This window comes from Balaenoptera musculus, chromosome 9 (assembly GCF_009873245.2).
Source record: "Balaenoptera musculus isolate JJ_BM4_2016_0621 chromosome 9, mBalMus1.pri.v3, whole genome shotgun sequence".
NCBI lineage: Eukaryota > Metazoa > Chordata > Mammalia > Artiodactyla > Balaenopteridae > Balaenoptera > Balaenoptera musculus.
Window position 1 is genome coordinate 33,511,191 of NC_045793.1, and position 23,450 is coordinate 33,534,640.

At 42.5% G+C, this 23,450-nt stretch overlaps 1 protein-coding gene across 5 annotated transcripts in view; it reads right to left on the reverse strand.

Moving 5' to 3' along the window:
• Positions 1 to 3,645: 3,645 nt before the first annotated feature.
• Positions 3,646 to 23,450, reverse strand: part of ST7 (suppression of tumorigenicity 7) — a 262,861-nt gene continuing 243,056 nt past the window's right edge. For 2 of the 5 annotated variants that reach the window (XM_036863758.1, XM_036863755.1), the window contains 3 exons: positions 14,247 to 14,339; positions 11,616 to 11,755; positions 3,646 to 3,994 (listed from right to left, as the gene is read on the reverse strand). In XM_036863758.1, coding sequence (XP_036719653.1) covers positions 3,899 to 3,994; positions 11,616 to 11,755; positions 14,247 to 14,339 — 329 coding nt within the window. In that variant the 3' untranslated portion in view covers positions 3,646 to 3,898. Of the gene's footprint in view, positions 3,995 to 8,623; positions 10,800 to 11,615; positions 11,756 to 14,246; positions 14,340 to 23,450 lie in introns of those variants that run through there. The other 3 variants (XM_036863757.1, XM_036863754.1, XM_036863759.1) reach the window with 2 other exon arrangements.

The window sequence follows — 23,450 nt, forward strand, 5'->3', positions numbered from 1 at the left end:
GGACGAAGAGGTAAAGAGGCAAGCAAAGCAGACACAGCCCCTGCTCCCAAGAGCAGCACCACTAGATGTGGATATAGGGGTTCAACCTCTTCTGAGATAGTTTACTAAGAGCAGCAGCCAACTGCATATGTCCCCCATGGCTTTGCACGAGGGAGGTAGAGAGAAAAGTTTGCCCAAAGCACGAAAAGCCCTTGTGCACCTAAACCTTACCTGCCTGCTTGACTCTGCTCTTGGATGAAGACCAGGAGGTGGCAGGAAGTCCAGCTGCGAAGGGGACGTGGTGTGGTGCTTTCCCGAACACTGCCTATTGCAACACTCATGGGGAAAGATTCAGGATTCTAAACAAAAGGGAAAATAAACCATGTAAAGGACAGTCCTTTTTTTTTAAAGCACTAGATTGAGATTTTGAATAGAGGTACTTTTCACTTCAGATAGAGGAGTCAAGGTGATTTATCTTTCGCTTTTGCTTAAGTAAAAAGAGATGCTTGATCATGCACCATGATCAAGTGGGGTTTATCCCAGGAATGCAAGGATTCTTCAATATACGCAAATCAATCAATGTGATACACCATATTAACAAAAAGGATAAAAACCATATGATCATCTCAACAGATGCAGAAAAAGCTTTCGACAAAATTCAACACCCATTTATGCTAAAAACCTTCCAGAAAGTAGGCACAGACGGAACTTACCTCAACATAATAAAGGCCATATATGACAAACCCACAGCCAACATGGTTCTCAATGGTGAAAAACTGAAACCATTTCCATTAAGATCAGGAACAACACAAGGTTGCCCACTTTCACCACTATTATTCAACATAGTTTTGGAAGTTTTAGCCACAGCAATTAGAGAAGAAAAAGAAATAAAAGGAATCCAAATCGGAAAAGAAGAAGCTGTCACTGTTTGCAGATGACATGATACTATACATAGAGAATCCTAAAGATGCTACCAGAAAACTACTAGAGCTAATCAATGAATTTGGTAAAGCAGCAGGATACAAAATTAATGCACAGAAATCTCTTGCATTCCTCTACACTAATGATGAAAAATCTGAAAGAGAAATTAAGGAAACACTCCCATTTACCATTGCAACATAAAGAATGAAATACCTAGGAATAAACCTACCTAAGGAGACAAAAGACCTGTATGCAGAAAACTATAAGACACTGATGAACAAAATTAAAGATGATACAAACAGATGGAGAGATATACCATGTTCTTGGATTGGAAGAATCAACATTGTGAAAATGACTCTACTACACAAAGCAATCTACAGATTCAGTGCAATCCTTATCAAACTACCAATGGCATTTTTCACAGAATTAGAACAAAAAATTTCACAATTTGTATGGAAACACAAAAGACCCCGAATAGCCAAAGCAATCTTGAGAAAGAAAAACAGAGCTGGAGGAATCAGGCTCCCGGACTTCAGACTATACTACAAAGCTACAGTAATCAAGACAGCATGGTACTGGCACAAAAACAGAAATATAGATCAATGGAACAGGATAGAAAGCCCAGAGATAAACCCACGCACATATGGTCACCTTATTTTTTATAAAGGAGGCAAGATTATACAATGGAGAAAAGACAGCCTCTTCAATAAGTGGTGCTGGGAAAACTGGACAGCTACATGTAAAAGAAGGAAATTAGAACACTCCCTAACACCATACACAAAAATAAACGCAAAATGGATTAAAGACCTAAATGTAAGGCCAGACACTATCAAACTCTTAGAGGAAAACATAGGCAGAACACTCTATGACATAAATCACAGCAAGATCCTTTTGGACCCACCTCCTAAATGGAAATAAAAACAAAAATAAACAAATGGGACCTAATGAAACTTAAAAGCTTTTGCACAGTAAAGGAAACCATAACTAGACAAAAGACAACCCTCAGAATGGGAGAAAATATTTGCAAATGAAGCAACTGACAAAGAATTAATCTCCAAAATTTACAAGCAGCTCATGCAGCTCAATATCAAAAAACAAACAACCCAATCCAAAAATGGGCAGAAGACCTAAACAGACACTTCTCCAAAGAAGATATACAGATTGCCAACAAACACATGAAAGAATGCTCAACATCACTAATCATTAGAGAAATGCAAATCAAAACTACAATGAGGTATCACCTCACACCAGTCAGAATGGCCATCATCAAAAAATCTACTCACAATAAATGCTGGAGAGGGTGTGGAGAAAAGGGAACACTCTTGCACTGTTGGTGGGAATGTAAATTGATACAGCCACTATGGACAACAGTATGGAGGTTCCTTAAAAAACTAAAAATAGAACTACCATACGACCCAAGAATCCCATTACTGGGCATAGACCCTGAGAAAACCATAATTCAAAAAGAGTCATGTACCACAATGTTCATTGCAGCTCTATTTACAATAGCCAGGACATGGAAGCAACCTAAGTGTCCATCGACAGATGAATGGATAAAGAAGATGTGGCACATATATACAGTGGAATATTACTCAACCATAAAAAGAAATGAAATTGGGTTATTTGTAGTGAGATGGATGGACCTACAGTCTGTCATACAGAGTGAAGTACGTCAGAAAGACAAAAACAAATACCGTATGCTAACACATAATATATGGAATCTAAAACCAAAACAAAACAAAACAAAATGGTTATGAAAGAACCTAGGGACAGGACAGGAATAAAGACGCAGATGTAGAGAATGGACTTGAGGCCACAGGGTGGGAGGAAGGGTAAGTTGGGACGAAGTGAGAGAGTGGCATGGACATATATGCACTACGAAATGTAAATTAGATAGCTAGTGGGAAGCAGCCACATAGCACAGGGCGATCAGCTTGGTGCTTTGTGACCACCTAGAGGGGTGGGATAGGGAGGGTGGGAGGGAGACGCAGGAGAGAGGAGATATGGGGCTATATGTATATGTATAGCTGATTCACTTTGTTATAAAGCAGAAACTAACACACCATTGTAAAGCAATTATACTCCAATAAAGATGTTAAAGAAAAAAAAAAAAGAGATGCTTGGCAGGTGTGACTCATGTAGAAGGCTTTCGAAGATGGTGAAGACAAACGACCACTTTGGCTCAGATCATGAAAACACTCAAAGAACGCTCACATGCAAGCATCAAGAATGCAAACATGATTAAAAAAAATGACCCTTATGAGAAAACATTTAAAAAAAGGCAATGTTGAAAGTGGTCAGGTCCTACAATAGACTATTGGCTCTGTAGCTCTCATCAGAACTTTTCTTCTCACGACAAGTTTTCAGAAAGCAGAAGTAAAATGATTCCTAGAACCACAGTGCTGAGTTCTATTCCATGAGTAGAGTCTCTGAATTGGAACCACCTGGGATGGCACATACATTTCGTTTCATTCATGCTTCCTGTCATTCATGCTGGAAATTTCTTTTGTGCATTTAGCCTATGAGGACATACAGTTTGGGGCTGGAAAGATGGCACTTTTTAGCCAAAGAGAGTCTGTTTTCTAAGCCACCAACCGTAGGGGTGCCGAGGGCCTGGTGAAAGGAGTTCCACTAGCATAGAAAACCACCGTGTGGCACTGAGCAGATTCGGGGCCTTAGTAAATTAAATGTAACCTGTAGGTTTATTTGGACACCAACAATTTTAGGGTTGGAAGACACAACTGGTTGCTGCAATACACAAAAGTTTATTTTTGACTTTTTTCTTTTCTGAAAGCAAAATATAATAGAACCGAACATCAATGAATTTTGTACAACAAAAACAGCTTTTAATATGGAACAGACAGTCCATGAAGGTTTTAAAATCTCGGAACGGCTTCCCTTTTTCAAAGTCATGCTTTCTTGCAGTCCACGAGGAGTTGGCACGAAGAGATGGTGGCAGCCCGCTGGGTGAGGTGAGTGGAAGAACGGGTGGGCTTCCCTAGATCCGAGTCAGCTGGTGCCATAGACTGGATGGGAGGATGCTTTCCACTTTCTCCATGACAAAGTTTAAGGGGGCAAACAAAGTGCTGAGGAACTGCAAACAAACCAGAAAAGCACAGAAGTCAGGAGAAATCTTGTTCAAGACTACAAAATGAACCTCTCCAACTCATGCTTGCATCTTAAGTCTCTGCATTATAAAAAGTTTCCAAAGGCTACGATTTCATATTTATGTTTGTAGGAAACATTGGTTGACGAACAAACCTACTTTCCAGCTTCTGCACCCGCCCCCCTGGCTCTGATGGATGAGGGGGAGAAGTGCTGGCTGACAGGCCCTTCACTCCTCTGACAGCTGCCCACAGTTCTGAGGCCTTCCAACCAGCCTTCAGGATCTGAGGGCTGCCCATGGAGATGACCAGTGCCATCAAAAGGGACTGACAGATGGGTGGCAAGTGAGCAGAAGAGTTAAAAAAATGGTGACAACTTCTCCACCTGCTTGCCTAGTTATAGAACTTTAAGTGGAAAAGGCAACAACAACAAAAAAAGTCCAGTGTGTTGTATGGTTGTGAATTGCTTTGGGATCCTATTGTCTCCCTAACACCTGCAGCCCATGTTCTTTTCTCAACTACCTGCTTAGTGGTGAGCATCATGGGAGCCTTGGGGAGGGCAGCAAGCTGGCCAGTCCATGGACGACACGTCCTTGTGGAAAAGGTGCTGCTCTGAGGACAGCTTTGGGATCTCTTTCATTTGGTTACTGAATTCCTTTCTGTTTTTCATGTAGAGAATAATGCTTATTATCTGTGCTTTTTAAGAAAGTCAGGCGCCTTGCCTGAGACTCATTTAATGTAATTTCAAATCTGTTCTGATTATGTTCTCGTGAAGGATCAGCCTCCCTCCACAAGCCATCCAGCATCTGGCAGAAGAGGTGCCCTAACCCAACCAGGCACAAGAGGGGTGTTTGGATGGGTTTCCTTGCTCTCTGTTCAGAACCAAGGTATTGTCTCACTAGGGTTCAATGTCTGGTTCTTGTACTGTGGAGTCCTTTGTCCCAATCCCTTGCCCATAGCACAGCACAGTCTACACCACCAAGAATTTCCCACAGAAGCGTGCTGTAGGACGTGAGTACATACGCAGAGGGGGAACATGGTCTGAGGCCAGACAAGTTAGTAGACCCGCACGTAGTGAAGTTAAGACAGTCTCCTCTACTGTCATATGTTCTATGGATTGTGGGTCCTCAAGAAGGGGTGTGGTAGGCAAGTTTCCCAAATTTACTTGACCTGAGAATCTTTCCTTCTTCTTCTTCTTTTTTTTTTTTTAAAGAACCAGTAGAATGCAAACTGGGAAGGCCTGTACCACATTATGGCAGGACCATCAAGTGCGAGATTTGTGTAACGAAAACTCGAGAGAGTATAAGGTTCGGAACCCTTCTCTGTACTGCATCTTTTACATCAATTGAATATATTTACTCAGTAAGGCACTTAGGTACTGGGTGAGATATAAAAGCGTCTAGGACAAAAGTCCCACTGTCAGGAAGCTCAAAGCCTAGGCGGTGGGGGAAGGGAGCCACTAAGACCTGTACCCAGCAAAGTAACAATGCCAGGTAGACCACGATAGAGTAGAAGATAGACGCACAAACAAAGCACCAGGAAGGTTCGGGCAAGGGAGAGAATCCATTTTGTCGAAAGGAACAGGAAAAACTGAAAATGAGGTGACTGAAATAGTCCCCAGTGGATGGCTGGGGTATGAAAAGACAGAGATGGGGTAAGAATGGTAAGGAAAGAAATGTGAGCAGATGGGCCTTCCAGGCTCAATAAACAGCTGGAACAGAAAGGGGAAAGCAGCTGGTATGACTAGAAGAGATGGAGGTAGAGTTCAAAAGCAAGTAGAATAACTCTGGGGAGGGCCTTGAGTGCCAGGCTGTTAAGGAACTTGCAGTTAAGAAAAAGGCAGCCACGTTAGTACTTGAGTGAAGGTAGGATGGCTCTTCCCGCAAGTGGGTGTTAGACGTAGGGCAACGCCTGGCAACCTTCTGAAATCATCCTTTGTTGGGTGCACAGTACCACATGGGATGCTCACCCTACTTAATGAACGGCCTGTCCTTTTCAGTCTAGAGCTGGATGCAGCTGGAAGGCATTGTGGGAGATACTAGGCCCAGGAATGAGTAATTACTGCCCGAGCTGCCTCTGCAAGAGTTTGTAAAATCCTAGTTCTAAGAGGATGACACGGAACAAGTCTACTGATTGTATCAGACCGACATGATAACACTGTAGAATTAAAAATATTTATACATAACATTTATTCATTTGTTTGTAATCAGAGATTGTCAAGGCTCCCTAACACACAGCATTTGCCTATAATACTCAGCTCCATAAAAAGTAGTCTGGATGAACCAAGGATCCTGACATCCTGACAGTGGCTGGAAGATGAGGCCCAGTGAACAAGGTGATTTTGCTGGTGAAGTTATCATATCCTGCAAACCTAATCCAAAACAGATTTATAACCACCAAAGTTGTGACTGAGGTGGGGACAACTGATGCATTAGCGTGAGCCAGTGTGGTTAGATGATAGGAATCGCTCGAAGTCTACGCCCTGGGCGACTTCATACACTAAACAGGGGGACACCAGGGAACCTCAGCTTAGGTAGCAGAATGAATGGAGATGTTGTTACAAACCTGGTTCAAAATAAAGGCCTGTCTGTTTGCTTAGTTTTGGTCACTGACCTGACTTGGATAAAAAGCATAAAAGGGAGTCCTCTGGAAAGTAAGTGGCAGGCCTCGCCCAGTTTGTGGTCTGTAAATGCCCCTCTTTCCACCCTGCGCAGCAAGATGCAGTGAGCCCTGCCCCCCTGGACACACCTGTGCTTCTCGACCAGGTTCCACAAGAGAATTAAATCCTAATACCTCCCATGTATGTGATCATTTACTGCTCTCCCTCATATCTAGAATGTTCTATCCTTGGGACAATCGAGAAAAGAATGCCTTGAACCCTTTCCTAGAGAGCCTAATTCTCTCGCAGCACCCCAGTTGCGATGTGCACCCTTTGTTACTAGGTTACCTTCCTCCTTAGCAGCCCTCTCCGAGTCCCCCTCCCCATCGCTCACCCACAAGGAAGAAGCAGCAATGTAATGGGGTGCCTGAAACCGTTAAGCCTTTTCATTTAGTAACCAGACAAAGGTCAGTGGCTTTCATCAGGAGGTATTAAACAAAAAAAGTTTGGTGGAACATGCTTTGCTTACTTAGGATGCTCACTGGTACTTCTTTGCACGTTTGAAAATCAGTCAACACTTTTTGGCCAAAGACTCAACCAATGCACATAGAGAAACAACAGTTTCACTTAGGGACCTGGGAAATTTTATTGCCTGAAAAGTTAAGTCTGAATGAGCAACACCAGGCAACCCTGGAAAAGCTCATCTATCTCAATGTCCAAAACTTCTGTCCTGGGGGCAGACATACACGGTCCAAAATGCACCATAATTCAATCAGTGTCTTATGGTGAGAAAAAGCAACTGAACTAATAAAAAAGAGAGAGCGACACTTCAATGGCCTGATCCTCCTTTTCCCGAAACACCATTATTTAGAAGAAGGTCATGGCTCGCAACGTGCTTCGTTAACATTTGAAACGCCTCTGCTTATCTGAATAAGTTCCAGGTGCCCTACTGCAATCAGACAATTGACATTTCACTGTAATCAATATCAGACTTCAAAGAGGTCAGGGTCTATAAGTTGAAGACAAGAGTCAGAAGTCAGGGGGCTGGATCTCAGGGAAGGAGAGAGACCAGAGGAGGAAAGACAGGGCCCTTCAAACAGAAGAGGTCAGAATGCTGACCTTCCCACATTCTGTGAGGGGCTGGGTTTGGAATGATCACTTATTTATATGAGCAACCTTATCTTGGTAACCAAACATTCTAGGAAGAGTTAGTCCTAAGTCATTGAGGTAGATTAGATTAGGCGGAGAGAGTTGAAGCCTCTCATTTTACTATTTTCCAGTGGCTCACACTTGGCTGCGGGCTTCCTTACTGGCTGCACATCAACATGTAAACACACTGGAGAGTTCCCAAGCTGCACGCAGCCTGGCGGGTGGCAGTGCAATCTCTCTCCATCTACTGAGTCATTATCCCAGGGACATTATCTCAGGCGAGGTCTGAGAAAATCATTTTCACAAGCTGCAAATGGTTGCAGGCAGCCTATAGGGCGGCTGTGATAACCTGTGGGGGGCTTCACGAGGGGCCTGATGAAGTGACAAGAGTGAAAATGTAGAGAAGACTCCGGAGCAGTTGGGGGGGGATGGAGGAGGGAGATGGGGCTTGTCTCCTTCAGGCCATCCATCTTCCTTCCCCATGAAATCTCTCCAGACGTTTTAGTACTGCTAAACCTTAATGAAGGGCAAGATGAATGTGATCCTCCAGACAGAGGTTTAAAAGCAAATTTATCTAAACTACTTTTGAAAACTATGAGTAGCTGACCAAACTACCACACCTTGGTAGAGTATAAAATATGAGGACCATAAAGGCAAATTTATATTTTATTTAATCATTTGGTCCTTGACTCAAAAGCAAAGCTTTGGAAACATTAAATGAGGAGAGTGGCCCTTGGTCTAATATCCATAACGAGCACATCTCTGTGATATTCTGGAGGCCACACAGCCTTACCCAGAGAACACCCAGTCGTATTCTATGTACTACCCTCCATTCCTCCCAGCCCTCTCCCCGGGTGACGCAGTTTCAGGCAGTTACTTTATTCAGTACAGGGGCTCTCAGCCCTGGCTGCACACCCAAATCACTAGGGGGGCATCTGAAAACTCAGATGCCCAGGCTGCATCCCAGACCAACTAAGTCAGAGTCCCCAGGATTGGGAGATCAGGCACCTGTCATTTTTAAGCTCCCTAGATGATTTCAAGGAGCAGCCGGGGTGAAACTGCTGGTTCCTAGAAACCTGTCACCTCAACAGCTCTGATGTCGCACCAGGCACCTGCCAACGGCTGCTCAAAGGCTGGCTTTTTTGAGACCGGTGTTCTTTGAAGGAAATGGTCTTCAACCCCCATCCTTAGAATCGGTGGGGGGCGGGGCTTGTTTAAAAACGCAGATTCCCGGGTGCTAACACTCAAGGCTCTGAACTTCCGGTGGTAGGGCAGGTGAATTTCGTGCACACTAGGGGCTGAGAATCACTGTCCTGATCCTAAATTCCCACCAAGAGCTGCTTGTTAGTTCAATGAAGAATGACATTGTCTAATGTTGTAAATGTATTCTTATTTTAAATTTTACTACATGACACTCTAATCTACTCGGACTTTTGGTAACTGCTTTAACTCAGAGGTTGGCTTGGGAATAGAAGCAAATAATGAATAGCATAGGCCCATAAACTAGCGAGCATCCAAGGAGGCAGATTGGGTAATACTGGGCTCAGGAATCATATCATGTACAGAAGACTTAAGGAAATTGAAGACATTCTGCCTGAAGAAAAGAGAAGGTAGTAAGTTAGAGGTGAGAGGTGGCCATGAATATATTAGTTGCCTCAAGAAATTGCAAGAGGAAGTAGAGTTGTTCACTATAGTTTTGGAGAGTAGAATAGGAAATAAGTGGAAATTAAAGGAAGGCAGATTTTATCAGTATCAAGAAGAGTTCTGAGTGATCCAGTACTGAAATGGGCTTCCATGTTAAACAGGTGAACACTCCATCGCTAAAAGTATTCCAGATGAGTCTAAATGACCTTCATCAAGTTACTGCTGAAGGCAATTTAAGGTCCCTTTCAACTCTGTCTGTGATCATAATTATAAAAGAAGAGAAGAAATGCTAAGCTGTATCTAATTTTTTACAGTGATTCTTTCTGCAGAAACCACTACCATTTATTTATTTAATAATCATTTATTGAAAACCTACTATGTGCAACGCACTGTGCAAAGCTTTGGGGATACAGAGATGAGGAAGACACAGTCCTGCTCGCAAAGAGCTCACATTCTACAAGGGGGTCAGACAAGTTTTTAACAATTATAATACAGTACAATAAACGTAATATAGGTATTCATAGAATACTGTGGGAGCTGAGAGGAGAAACATCTAACTCAGCTTAGGAGAAACTTAGAAAGGAAGCTGAGTATAAGAGAATGAAGAGGCGTTAGTAGACTGGACAAGTGCTGATGGTAATGGGGAAGGGCATTCCATGCAGAGCAAACAGTACGTGCAAAGGCACCGAGGCACACAAAAGCATCTGGGAATGGTGAGTAATTCACTGTGGCCCAAGAGCAGTGTCTGTGCAAGAGTTGGGAGAGAGATGAGGCTGAAGAGGCAAGCAAGAGCCAGATCATAAAGGACCTTGTATGCCATGCTAAAGATCTGGGACTTTATCCTGATGCTGGTGGGAAACTACTGGAGAAATTCAAGCAGGGAAGTGACATGCTCAGACTTGCAATTTAGAAAGATCATTCTTGTGTCAGTATGAAAGAAATACTGGCAGAGGATAAGACTGGAAGCAAGGAGACCAGTTAAGACTCCTGCAGGTGTCCAGGCAAGAAACCACAAAGATCCAAACTAAGAGACAGCCATGGGAGAAGAAGGAAGGGAAGAAGAGGTGAATTACATTTACCGAATGCCTAGTGGCTCAGGAGGTTAGAGCCGACAGACTGTGAAAGCCAAGACAGACAGGATACAAGGAGTGAGAGAGGGAAGAGTTTGGGAGGGCTGCCGAGTTTCTGGCTTGAGCAACTGGGTGGATGTCAGTGCCACTGGCGGAGATCAGGAATACAGGAGGAGGAGCAGTTTTGGTGGTGGGGGAAGAAGGGTGATGAGTTCAGTTTTGAAAATGATGAGATTGAGGTGCCGGTGGGATTTCCAGTTCATCTTCAACACGCATGAAAATACTCTTGCAATTCCAGTCCCTGAACTCTGTCGAGCAGAAAATGTCAATCATCTGGAAAGGGATTAAATCAACCCAGCCAAGTTAGAAATCATCCTTTCTGACTCCACTCGCCTTGAAATCAGACTGGAGTTCCAGGGAAACAATTGATATTCTTTTCCTTATTCCTTCTGTGTGAAACTCCTTTGTGGCAAAATCAGTAAACTTATCCTCACTGCATGTGCTGGCTGAAATGGTCAGTTTTCATCAAGGAAACAATGGTTCTTGGTTGTCAATGCAGATGGCTTTTCTTATTAAAGCTCTTCTCCATAACCCTCTTTAAAGACCCTTAATGGATTTCCATACTTCTAAATATCGTATCTGTATACTTGTTAATACTACACACCCTTCACACCCTCTCAGTTCATTTCCCAAACAAGCCATTTAATTTGTAGACATTAAAACTTTTAAAATTTAAATCATCTTTGAAAATGTAAATTCTATCCTTCTTGAAGGAAAGACCTACAGTATCTAAAGATTAGAAATGACATCATTCAATTTATACAAAACTGAATAATCTCCCAAGTATTTTTCATTTGCTAGGATTCCCTTAATTCTTTAATTCTTTTAGACCTCATGCATTTTTTTAGGGGAACTGCTGAGAATTTTTGTGTCTGTGAAATAGGCAAGGCATGCAGTAACAAACAAGCTACACTTTCTCATGCTGACCCTCAACCCTTGATCTCACTGATGATAATGAAAATTAAACAGTATGCAAAGGATCAATACAAGCACATCCACTTCTACACAACACTCCGCTGTTTCTCTTATGCCGCTTCTCTTGACTTTCCCTGCCCCTTGCCTGCGGCCTCCCCCTCGGCAAATACTCACAGCTTTTGCAAAGACCCCCATGAGTTCCGGGAACTGATGTGTCAGGAGGGCCAGCATGGCTGTGAAGGAACACAATCCAGCAGTAAAGAGAATAAAGAAGGGAAGCTCCTTTTTTGGGTAAACTGAGACTTCATGGAAAGCTGTGGAGAAGATCAAAAGGGAAGTGTTAGGGCTGCAGTAAAATGCATTCTCAGGGAATTTCTATAGGTGGGACTGACTCTTCAGGGCTTTGGCTGAAGCCTGCTGGAAATGAAGAAGGTAGGGCCCTGGAACGAACAAGAGCCAACATTTCAGCCAGCCTTTGGTGGCCTATCTGCTTCTCCCAAGTCCATGTTCAACCTTCAGAACTCTATCTAGGGCATGATAGGGTTAATTTGGGGATGTCACACACTCATGGGCAGGGACAGTAACACCACCTATGCCTAATATACAGTATTTCTTTCGCAAAAGCAAACACAAATAAAACAAAACTTTATTCAAATTATAAAACACATGTTCATTGAACAAAACCTGGAAAATCCAAAGTCAAGTATACTGAAAAAAAAAATCCTCTCTCTAGGTTTTCACTTTCCTGTAATTTTTAAATCACTGTGATAGGGTGATATTAGTGTATCTTGTATTTTTTCCTGGTACAATCTAACTATGTCAGTGGAGGGTGCCACCCTGATAGAGAGACATTCAGCGAGGACCATCCATCTATCAATAATGGGAGATTTTAGGGCCTTTCATAACTTTTAAATTTCGAGTGGCCCGCACAGGGAGAAAAGCAACTAAGGCTGGCCCAGTGGCGGGGAGCCGTGAGGCTGCGTGTGAGCAATACTGCCACTCAAACCAAAACATTCGAGGGGCTCCATCTTCCTCAGGAAATCCAAGGTCTCAAGCCTTTCCTCGACCTTCCAGCTCTAAGCAGTAATCCACTCTGCTGAAACTGAGGGTGTAGAGGGCCAAGGAGGGACAAAGCACAAACGAGCACATGCACCTGAATCCAGGGATGTCAACCTGCTAGGATCCTTCCCGGGTGGACGTGTGCTCAGGACCACCGTGGACACTACACCACTCACATGCAGCACGCAGGTAACGTGTAAAACCACCCACCCGCATCCCATCCTCACCCTCAGCACCCAACGATTTTGAGGGGAGAGCAGACTTGAACCACTGCATTCAATTAAATAAACGTGAGCCATAATTTTCTATTCCAGGACTGTAAAGATTATTCCTAGACAGTTTCTTTTAAGAACTGTAATCTTGTTCTAATAGTGGATCTAACCCCATGGAAACATGATTGGACTCAATTAAAACATTTTAAAAGAGTGTACTTTTCAGAAAACTGCCTTTCTTACCAGAAACTGTAAATGTTAACAAGGATCTCCCTGAAGGGGGAGTCAAAAGGTAAAGTATGGGCCCACCACAGGGATTTCTGAAATCAAATCTAATGCAGAGTGAGGCACCCGACCCTTTTCCACAATAAACTCAGATGGTGAGGAACCACACCCCGCTGAGGTCTCCCAGCTCCCGAGGTAACACGTCTCCCAGTGGGTCTGTCCTGCAAAGAAATGAGAGAGCTGCCTCCTGCTCTTTCAACCTGAGACGGCAGCCTTGTTTTGCACCCACTACGTTGGAGATTTACAACCAGCTCAAAAACGTGGGCATTAGACAATCTGCCAGCACCCAGGGCTCCACAGTTATCCTGGCCCTCCTGGCAAAGCATTTAAATATGTTCCAGCTATGAGATGTGACGTAGCTGGGGCTGGTGCAGGGTGGGTGTGGCAGAAGAGAGGACGGGGAAGAGAGAGCAGCCAAGATTTGGAGCGTATTATCTGAGGGAGGGAAGTACGTCCTAAGTCAGGGCCTCATGAACAGCCTGGACACGCTCTTCATACACAGTATAATTTGATAATAACTATTTAGCCGGAATTTTCAAAACAATGTTGCATTACAGTAAACCAAATCATACTTTCCACGTGCGGTATGGGCCCTCCGACTGCTAGCTTGTAAGGCCCTCGAGGGCAGGGTTTGCCCGCCGCCTGCTGTAGACAGTGTTGAGGCCGCACGTGTGCCCTGCACACGTTACACCAGCTCACTGCGTGCCATCCGTGAGACGCTCACGGGAAATCCCGCTGGCCAAGAGCACCGCATCACCGCAGAGGGCAGGCCCACCCTGCCCACGACTCCGCCTCTGGCCACAATGCCAGCGTCCCGGTGCCGCCCTCCCACCCGTGGCTCATCTGCAGCTCCCTCTGAAGCCGGTGCTTCCCCTCCAGACTCCGGTCTGTGCAGACTGCCTCTGACCAGAGGGAGAGCCCAGGCCGAGCCCAGCAAGGGGCATCTGCCCCAAACTAGGGGTCTCTGGGCTCAGACCAACCAGTACATGATGGCTCTTCATCTACATTTCAGTCCTGGGGGGGGGTCTTTCCCTTTGATGAATCTGGAGAGACGTGGAGGAGCAGGAAGCCAAATCTACACACATAACTCACTTTAATGCTTATGCTATCACATGAGGACGGGGTTTGGGAGAAGAGTAATAAAAGACAAGGAACATCATAAACATTTATCATTTCCACCTCTTCCCATCCCAGTCTTTGGCACACCACCCTCACCAGCCAAAGAGAGGAATATGGAGGGGAGACTCACATGGAAGCAGCTCACGATCTGCTGTTTCTGTACAGATGGGGTAAGGATAAAATAGATGCCCCTTTTCCAAGGGATAAGGGATCATCCGAAAAGCTGCAAAGGAGAGACAATACGTTAGAGGTACAATATTTGTCTCATAACTTCTCAACTTCAAAAAGAGACTTTTGAGCATTTTTATAATGGTGAACACTTCTACAAATAGCTCCCAGAAAGGAGGCAAGACTTACCCAAACTCTGAGTCATGTGACAGATAAGCTGTCAGAGATGCATTATGATGTATGCCTCACACATTAACCTCACACTATATATTCTGGGCGAACCTCACAAAACTGGGTGGGGAATGGGGGTGCAGAGGAGTACGGAAAGCCATCAATTCCAATGCCCGGGGTTTCCTCATCTACAAAATATTATGAAAACGTCATAAGCACTAATTCAATATAGCTCACCTGATGGTAATAACGCAAACCTGTACTGAAATGCTTCCCCAAGAAGCAAACGTGGACTGACTTGTTGGATCGTGTCACAGATGCACAAATATGAAAGGCATTCTAGCATGTCTATTTTAAAAATATGTCTAGGTGGATTAGAATTCCAACCAAGATGGATGAAAACAAGAACCTAAAAATGCATGACTTGGGAGGTATTTCTAAACTTTATGAAACTTTTAAATCTTCAACATCATGTGGGGAAAAAAATGGATCTGGAGAGATTGATTATCTGTATTTTGATGATATCAGGCCGCGTAAGTTCTGGTTTTGTGGCATCAGATAACATTAGGTCTCACGCTGAATTATGACTTTCCAATCAATCCATCTCTTCCCGTTATCACGTGTGTTACTCTCCCTGTTACGAGGTCATCAGCACGTTAGTCTCACTGTTTCTGTGAACAGTACTTCAGGTAATTTTTCTTCAACAGATGTCCGGTAACTACAGCATGCTGTAGCTATAAAATATAAAAACTAAACCCTACACTGGGAATGTCAGATTACAGTCCTTGCCTTCATGTGTGTCAGAAAGGGATGGTGGCAACACAGCAGCCTTTCAGTCTTAAATGCTACATTTCAAGGACTCCTAGCTACATCCTCAGCTGTGTAATTACCTGAGCCTTCTCAAAATGCTGTCAATGTACATATTTATCTTTTGCATACTTATTTCAAACAGAAATCAGAAACAAAGAATGTTCTCCCTCACAAGAAATGACAAGGTTCCATTGTAACCAGCATCAGTGCACATATGGTATTTATTCTGGTGTCTGAATATTATTTAAAAGTAAAAACATTATGTATGTGATTCCAGCATTTGGAATGCAGTCAATCTACACCACAGTGGTATCACTCTGAGGTTACAGCACATTGCCACGGAGAATATAAATCACTATAAACGTGGGATTAGAGCAGAGCCAGTTTGCTGGCAGTTGGCTGAGGTAAAAATGTTATCAATTTTCCTCTCATAACAGAAACCTCTTAAACAGAGATTAAAACATTAAAAACACCCCAGACTTTAACTCTTCTTAAAATGAAAGGCTCACCCTAGTTCAATCAGACCTTTTCTTTCATGCAAACCAAGATGACTTTTGCCCATTACAACGAGCAAGAGAGGCGTTCCCTGTACAGGTTGTTAACACACAAAGATTACTCAAAGGCACCAGCAGCTCTCTCAGTAGAATTAGGCTTGCAAGAGAAGGGAAAAAATTACAAAACCAAAAAAATCCATTTAGTGCCTTTATAGGATACACTAAACTCTCTACTGGGAAGCAGTGCGTTTAAATTTAAACTGCAATATGGCAGGATTTTAATACTATTTCCCATGAATGATGGCTGCTATGAAAGCATCCCAAAAATGTAGAAAAACCTATGTGGAAGTTTTTTTTTTTTTGAAATCCAGATTCTCCATGTGCACTAGGGCTGCTGTAATTAAGAATCTGTTCAGGTTCATATGATATAAATAAACCCTCCGTTTTCAAAGTGGCTATAAATTTGAATGCTAAATTTTGTTCAAAACTGAAGTCAGTTTGCACTTCGGGGAGCAATTTTTTAAATGAAATATAGGAGTGCAAGATCTTGAGAGTGTTCAACCATAGACATCAAATGGTTGCTTGGTGTCTCTTCAGTCAGATGCCAAATATTTTTTACTCCAGTATTTGGCATGCATACAAATTTTGTGCATCAAGTTAGTCTTTTCCTTCTTCTAATCAGTCCTGGTGTTTTTGGAGAGGGTGAAGGCACTGATTATATATGACTCAAAAAAGAATACACACACAAACACACAGACACACTTTTTGTACTGTCCTCTGCCCCCAACCCCTGGGATTGTAAAGATGCTTATGTGCTCTTAAAATTGCTCATTCTCATGTCAGTTGTCATTTACATCAAGTTCATAAAATAATATTAAGACTTTTGGCTTCACTAAACAAAAGCAAGCACAATTTCTGTTTGCAATTCTATCCTTGGTCCACCCTGCTGTGCGGGGCCCAGCAAAGTGTGCGATAAGCAGTGGAGGTCTGCAAAGAACGGGAGGAGGCACTGCATGAGCCGGGCCAGCTGCACCTCCCACCTCCTGGTCCCTTTCACTGCAAAGACACATAACTGCTCCACAAGAACCTCGTGGCTTTAGCCGAATGTCCAGAACTTTTGCAAGTGCAAGTAGTAACACACTGATTTAGCAGGGCAAGTAAGAATGGAAAAAAGGTCATTTGAACTATTTTATGAATTTGATCTACTTCATGAGTGACTAAAAACCTCCTGAAAAATCTTCGTCTGAAAAAACATACACTTCAGAGGAATTAAAAATGTACATGTATTTGGTTAAAAATGAAACAAAACAAAAAACCTGGACCACTCAGAGTTAATACATGGGACACAAGTGGCATTGTTGCATTTTCCTTTTGTGCCATCCCCTCCCCTACCTTGGTTTCTATTGTGCCTTTGTGGGAGAGGCAAAATGAAACTGGGAACTACTTGATGAACACAGCAGGCTCTCCACAATGACATGTGAGGCATTACACAGCTGCCTTCCACCCCTGCCCAGACACGTTTTCTAGGCACCAAGCCTATCAGTGCTGTGCCGATCAGAGACTCGACCAATACTGGAGAAAGAATCAACAGAACCAAAGAATGAACAGAAGGATGGATACATGAACAAATTAATTCCTGATTTTCCCAGTGACTTCTAATGAGCTCTCATCCTGTCCACAACGTAGACAAGGATAGAAGGTGATGTCTGATACTTTGTCTATGTTGCCTTTTCAAAGAGGATCTCAGAGAACAGACCCCTTGCAATAGCAAGAACTGAGTTCGAATCCCAGCTCTACATGGTCAAAATGTTGAGTGCCTTCCTCGTGCAGCAGCGATAGAAAGGTAGCCAAGTACGCACTGTCCCTGCCCTGATGGAGCTGACCACTCAGGGTGGGAAACAGATGAGCCAATAATCATGAAAACAAGCGTGAAAGTCCCCCTGTGATAGCGCATACCTAATAGCAGAGTGGTGGAGGTGACAGCTCAGGATGAGTCAAACTTGACCAGGCTGACAACTGTATGACTTTGGGTGGGTCATTAATCTGTGTCCAATCTCTTCGGCCGTAAAAATGAGAACACCAAGGACCTCGAGAGGCTGTTCAAGGGACTAAGTGTGACAGCGGAGGTCAACACATAGTGCCTGACTGCTCAATGAAAGTTAGTTTTCTCTTTACCGTGCCTTTCCACGAACCCCACGTTCCTACTTTCTCTAACAGGTCGTACTCTAGCTTATAAGTAAAAATGCTGCTTGTTTGTGAACAATTAGAAGTGCAAATGATAGAACAGAAAACTTTCATCAAAATACACATTTTATGTTCTCACTTTTGACTGTAATGCAGGCAACTGGCCATAAAGGCTCTTTGTCTTTTGTGAGGCTTTGGGCACAATAAGGAAAATTCAAAAGTCAGAAGCCTGGGTTCTGATCCACGTTTTTTCACTATCTACTTATATGGCCTTGGGAAAACCACTTTCCTTTGGTTAGATTACATGATGTTCCATTCCAATTCTGAAGAAAACTTCTAGAGTTTTATAGCAGATTCACTAATTTGTTAGTGACCTGCAACACTCTATAACACTCTGTTCCTGCTTCCACGATAGCACTGCTTGTATCCACACTATATATTATATATGTGTGTGTATGTATATGTGAGAATATGTGTATACACACACACACACAGACACACACACACACATTAATGTTTCTCTCGAAGCGTTTCAGAGTCTGACTCATCTTGGTATCCCCAAAAGAATGCCTGGCACAAAGGAGGGACTCAATAAATGTTAACTGAATAAAGGAATGAATAAGTTAATGCACAATAGGGCAGAGACAGAATTTTTCCCTTTAAAAACCCCAGTGGATCCAAATTACGGTCAGCTGCTCAAAACTGAATAACTGAAAGGAGCAAGCTGGTTCTACTGGGCAGTAGGTGGGGAAGCGTTGAATAATATTTGGAGTCCAGCTACTAGTGTTAAGTTGGCTATGGCCAGGGACTTTAGCTGGCCATTGTTTTCTCCTAAATTATAAAATTTAGCCTTAGATCTATGGGGTGAGGGGTGGAAGAATTTCTCTTTAGCAGTCCCAAAGGTGCCAGGCTTTTGGAGGAAAGGTTTGGTTAGAGGAAATGCCCTAAGGACCACATCTTACAGCAAGTAGCATTTACCATCAGGTTCAAAGAGAATAAATTAGAATCAGAATCTCATCCTTTGCTTCAACAATGGACCATTTTCTCCTCTCAAAGGAAATACTTTGCCTAGTCCCCCTAAAAAACACCACCTTCAAATCTTATACATTATTTAGTGAATTCTTTGGAAAAAAAATCTCCAAAAAGAAAATAAAGAGTCTTACTTGATCAAGTGGAAAAAATGGAAACAAAGAAAAGCTAAGTGATTTACCCCATGGCATTCTAGCCTTCTGATATATAGGACCTGAAAATTAAATCTTAAAGTTCATAGTTGTGGTCAGCAGACTATTCTGCTTTATAAAATAAATACAGCCAAAACAGAGCCCTGAAAAGATCAAGGTAGAAGGGAGATAAGGCCACATCAGTATTTAATACAGGTAAATAGAAGATGTGCCCTTTAAAATAGGGCCCCATAAGGCGCAATACCATTGTAAATAAGACACAATTCAAATGAGATCCCTCATTTATATATATATATATATATTTTTTTTTTTAGCAGTTTGGTTTTTTTTTTTTTAATTTTATTTATTTTATTTTTGGCTGTGTTGGGTCTAAGTTTCTGTGCGAGGGCTTTCTCTAGTTGCGGCAAGCGGGGGCCACTCTTCATCGCGGTGCGCGGGCCTTTCACTATCTCGGCCTCTCTTGTTGCGGAGCACAGGCTCCAGATGCGCAGGCTCAGCAACTGTGGCTCACGGGCCTAGTCGCTCCGCGGCATGTGGGATCTTCCCAGACCAGGGCTCGAACCCGTGTCCCCTGCACTGGCAGGCGGATTCTCAACCACTGCGCCACCAGGGAAGCCCTCATATATGTTTTTTACATTCAACACATATTTGCAGTCGTGTGTGTGCACGTGTGTGAGCGTAACCAGAACCTACAGTGTTTAAAATAAATATAATTCAGATAATGTGGCAGCTGTGTAATGAACTAAGAAACATATTTTTAAATCTTATAAATTAAAACTTTCCCCATTTCTTCATTATCTTGACTTTGAGGAACATATTGTGTAATTTCAGGGGCTGGGACAGTGATGAATCAAATATTTTACAAACCTTTGAAATGCTGATGTATTTGTGGTTGAGGACTCCATTTTCTTTGTGTTTTTTTCTTTTTAAACCACCATATGTTTCAAACCCAAACAATCTCTGCCATGCATCAGCTGGACTTTGGGGTTTTAACAAAAATGTGAGTTATTTCAGCCTGATTGGTAGGAAACTCACTTAATTCCACAAGATGACTAATGCTCCAACATAATAAACTCATTAAAAAGCAAAGAAAAATATACCTCATCCCTACCCCTAACTAACACTTTTGACATAAGTCAGGCTTTTAAAATTTTTTCTAAAAGATAAACTGACTTTTTAAAAGAATACTCACTTTTAACATGGAACCTGGTGAAATGAGGCACTGTTACCTTCCTCCCTGAATCATCTTTCTAATGAAAAGGGGAAACTGGAAGGGAGTTGGGGAATGGCCTTAAATTTCAGAATGAAGAAAAAAATGATTTAAAGGCAAAAACCTAGACCCTGAGGCTGGAGATGTCAAAATGCGGCACCCAGTGGTGAACTGGAGGAAGTGCAGCCTCCTGCGCTCAGGCACAGGCCGTCTAGGGGAGCCCCACTGACCTCAGAGAGGGAGAGGGAGCGGTTCTGGTACTGTAGCCGCCCTGAGGGCAACTGCCCTGAAGCCCACTAATCTGGGATGGGGTGATGGCATTCAGTATCTTCAGCGCTTCACAGTTTTCAAAAAATGGGTACGTTAATACCAGTTAATAGGTAGCTAAGTCAGAATTCTAATCCAAGTCCTTTTGATTTAAAATCCAGAGCCCTGATGCCTCCATTTAACTTAGAATGGACACAGATCTAGAAGGTCTGTCAACCAATTACACACAATTATCTAAAGTTGGAGTGGTAATTCTTTCTTCTAAATTGCAAGACAGATTTATAGCTTTTTTATAGTTTTTGAAAAAAGACCAAAACTGTTTGTAATGAAAGATTATTTTTCTAAATACATGCATATACATATATACACACACACATATATACACATGCATATTTATGCTTGTAGAAAATATATATGCTTGTTGTAGAAAGTTTGAAAAATACAAATAGGAAAAAAAAATCACTTAAAATCTACTTACAGATGTATTTATTTCCAGTCTCTTACACCTTTGTTTATATATAGGATGTATTTTTTTATAGAATTGGGCTCATTCTATAGTGAAAATGTTTATGTCAATATTTAACAACGAAAATATAATTTTATATAGAATGATTAACTTTCATAACACTAGAAAGGGCATAGGTATACCCCAGTCTGTAAGCAGTGGTGTAAACTGAGGGCTTCTAAACAAATGTTTCAGAGATGCCTGATCCTCTTAACCTTAATCTATTCAGGAAAGGCTTAAATAGCTGGTATTATAGAAAAGAGCAGTGAAGAAAAAGCGAACCTGGCTCTACCAACAGTGCTGGCAGGACGTTCAGCACGTTACTCGCCTCAATGAACCTGTGCCTCTCTTGATCAACTAAGATGGCCATCTCTGTCCTGCCTAACTCAGAAATTTATCAGGAGTCCATGAAATGATGGAAATACAAACCCTCTGTGAGTTACACTGGTACACAAACACTCTTCAAGGTTCTTGGGATCCTCCAAGGCAATCAGCACCTGGTAAGCACTCTCATGGTTCTCTTTTCTTTCTAAAACTGAATGGTATGGCTCTCTTTATGAAAACTGGACAGCAGCGTAACTTCCTGGTTCTTAATTATCTATAAGGATCAGATGCTGAATTTGTCTTTCCTATAGGCCCCTGACTACCTTGCCACACTGTTTCATGTCTAAAAACTCACCCCTACCTACTAGAGAACGGACGTGAGGATACGGGGAGGGGGAAGGGTAAGCTGGGACAAAGTGAGAGAGTGGCATGGACATATATACGCTACCAAATGTAAAATAGGTAGCTAGTGGGAAGCAGCCGCATAGCACAGGGAGATCAGCTCGGTGCTTTGTGACCACCTAGATAGGGAGGGTGGGAGGGAGGGAGATGCAAGAGGGAAGAGATGGGACATATGTATACGTATAGCTGATTCACTTTGTTATAAAGCAGAAACGACACACCATTGTAAAGCAATTATACTCTAATAAAGATGTTAAACAAAGAAACAAAAAAACCAAAACAAAAAACTCACCCCTTCTTTTTATTCTAATAAAGTGTTCCACCCATCTAATTTGAGGTAACTACATCCCCCCAGAGGTACTACACTGCTTGATGTGGGGTTCACTATGTGACTTCACATTTCTCAGGATCTCACTGTCCTTCCCAGTTGCTCCAGAGCATCTCCCTATTGTTATATGATTATATGGGTAACTAATTTCCAAACAGAATTTCCTCATGGTTTTTTTTTTAATAGTTATGCCATTCCTAACACTGTGTCTTCATCACTTCTGCCCACCCGCTTTTGACCTTTTCTATAGGAGTGGTAACTTTCTTATCAATTAGATCCAATCAATAAGCTTCTATTACTATGTTTCCAAGGTACCGTGATCTATAAATACGTTCTTATTTGGTTAAGTCGGTTTGTCCATTTAATTTTACCACCACTAACACTAGGTGAGGCCTCTGATGTTCAATCTTGCTGGGCTTTTTCTGTCTCTTTCTCATGTTTAAATAAAAATTCCTTTTGTCTCATCTGGATAGAACACTTTAAATGCAACAAGAAGCCCAGGCCAGAGGGGACTGCATACATGTCCACACACACCCTGAGCAGAGTGTGCTGCCTTAACATATCCAAATAGCAGGGCCAGGACACCGGGAGTACGTTACCACACTTACAGAGCAGGGGTAGAAACATCGGTCAAGTCGATGGCCCTCAAGTTATAAATAGTAAATGATTTAACTTGACCCGCTATCAATTCTCTAAAGAAATATTTTCAAAACAACTACACAAAAAACTTTCAATCAACCTGAGTCTCTGTCAAGTTACTTTTACTCCATCTCATTTGGCTGCCCCCCTCCCTTCCTGCACCAGTTTAGATTCCTGCTGGGTTAGGGAAGGGCAGGAAAAGGGAAGAGCAGAAGATTAGCAAAATGAAAATGGAAGGAGCAAAGATAAACAGTGAAAGGGATTAAAAAGACATTCATTTGTGAGGCTGATCAGAGTAGGAGTGAACTAAGGAAAAATTATCAGAAGACTCTAATATTTCTTTTCCCCATGAGAGGGGGGGAAAAAAAACCCCATGCTACATGTTGTGTTTGTTTTGCTTAAATTAATGATAACAGAGTGTTAATATCTATGTGGTCCAATAATCCACAATCTTGAGCCTTTTTCCTTAATTTTCATTCTCCCCAACAGCCCCACCACTTAGCATTTGTTCACAGTGTCCTTGCTTATAATACCGTCCCAGTTCTTCAAGGCTTGGTTCAAATCTCATATGACCCATAAGGTTAACCATGACTGCTCCCCTCCACAGGCCTCTCCTTTCTGAAAAGTCACTGGGCAGCTGCTCCATGCTGC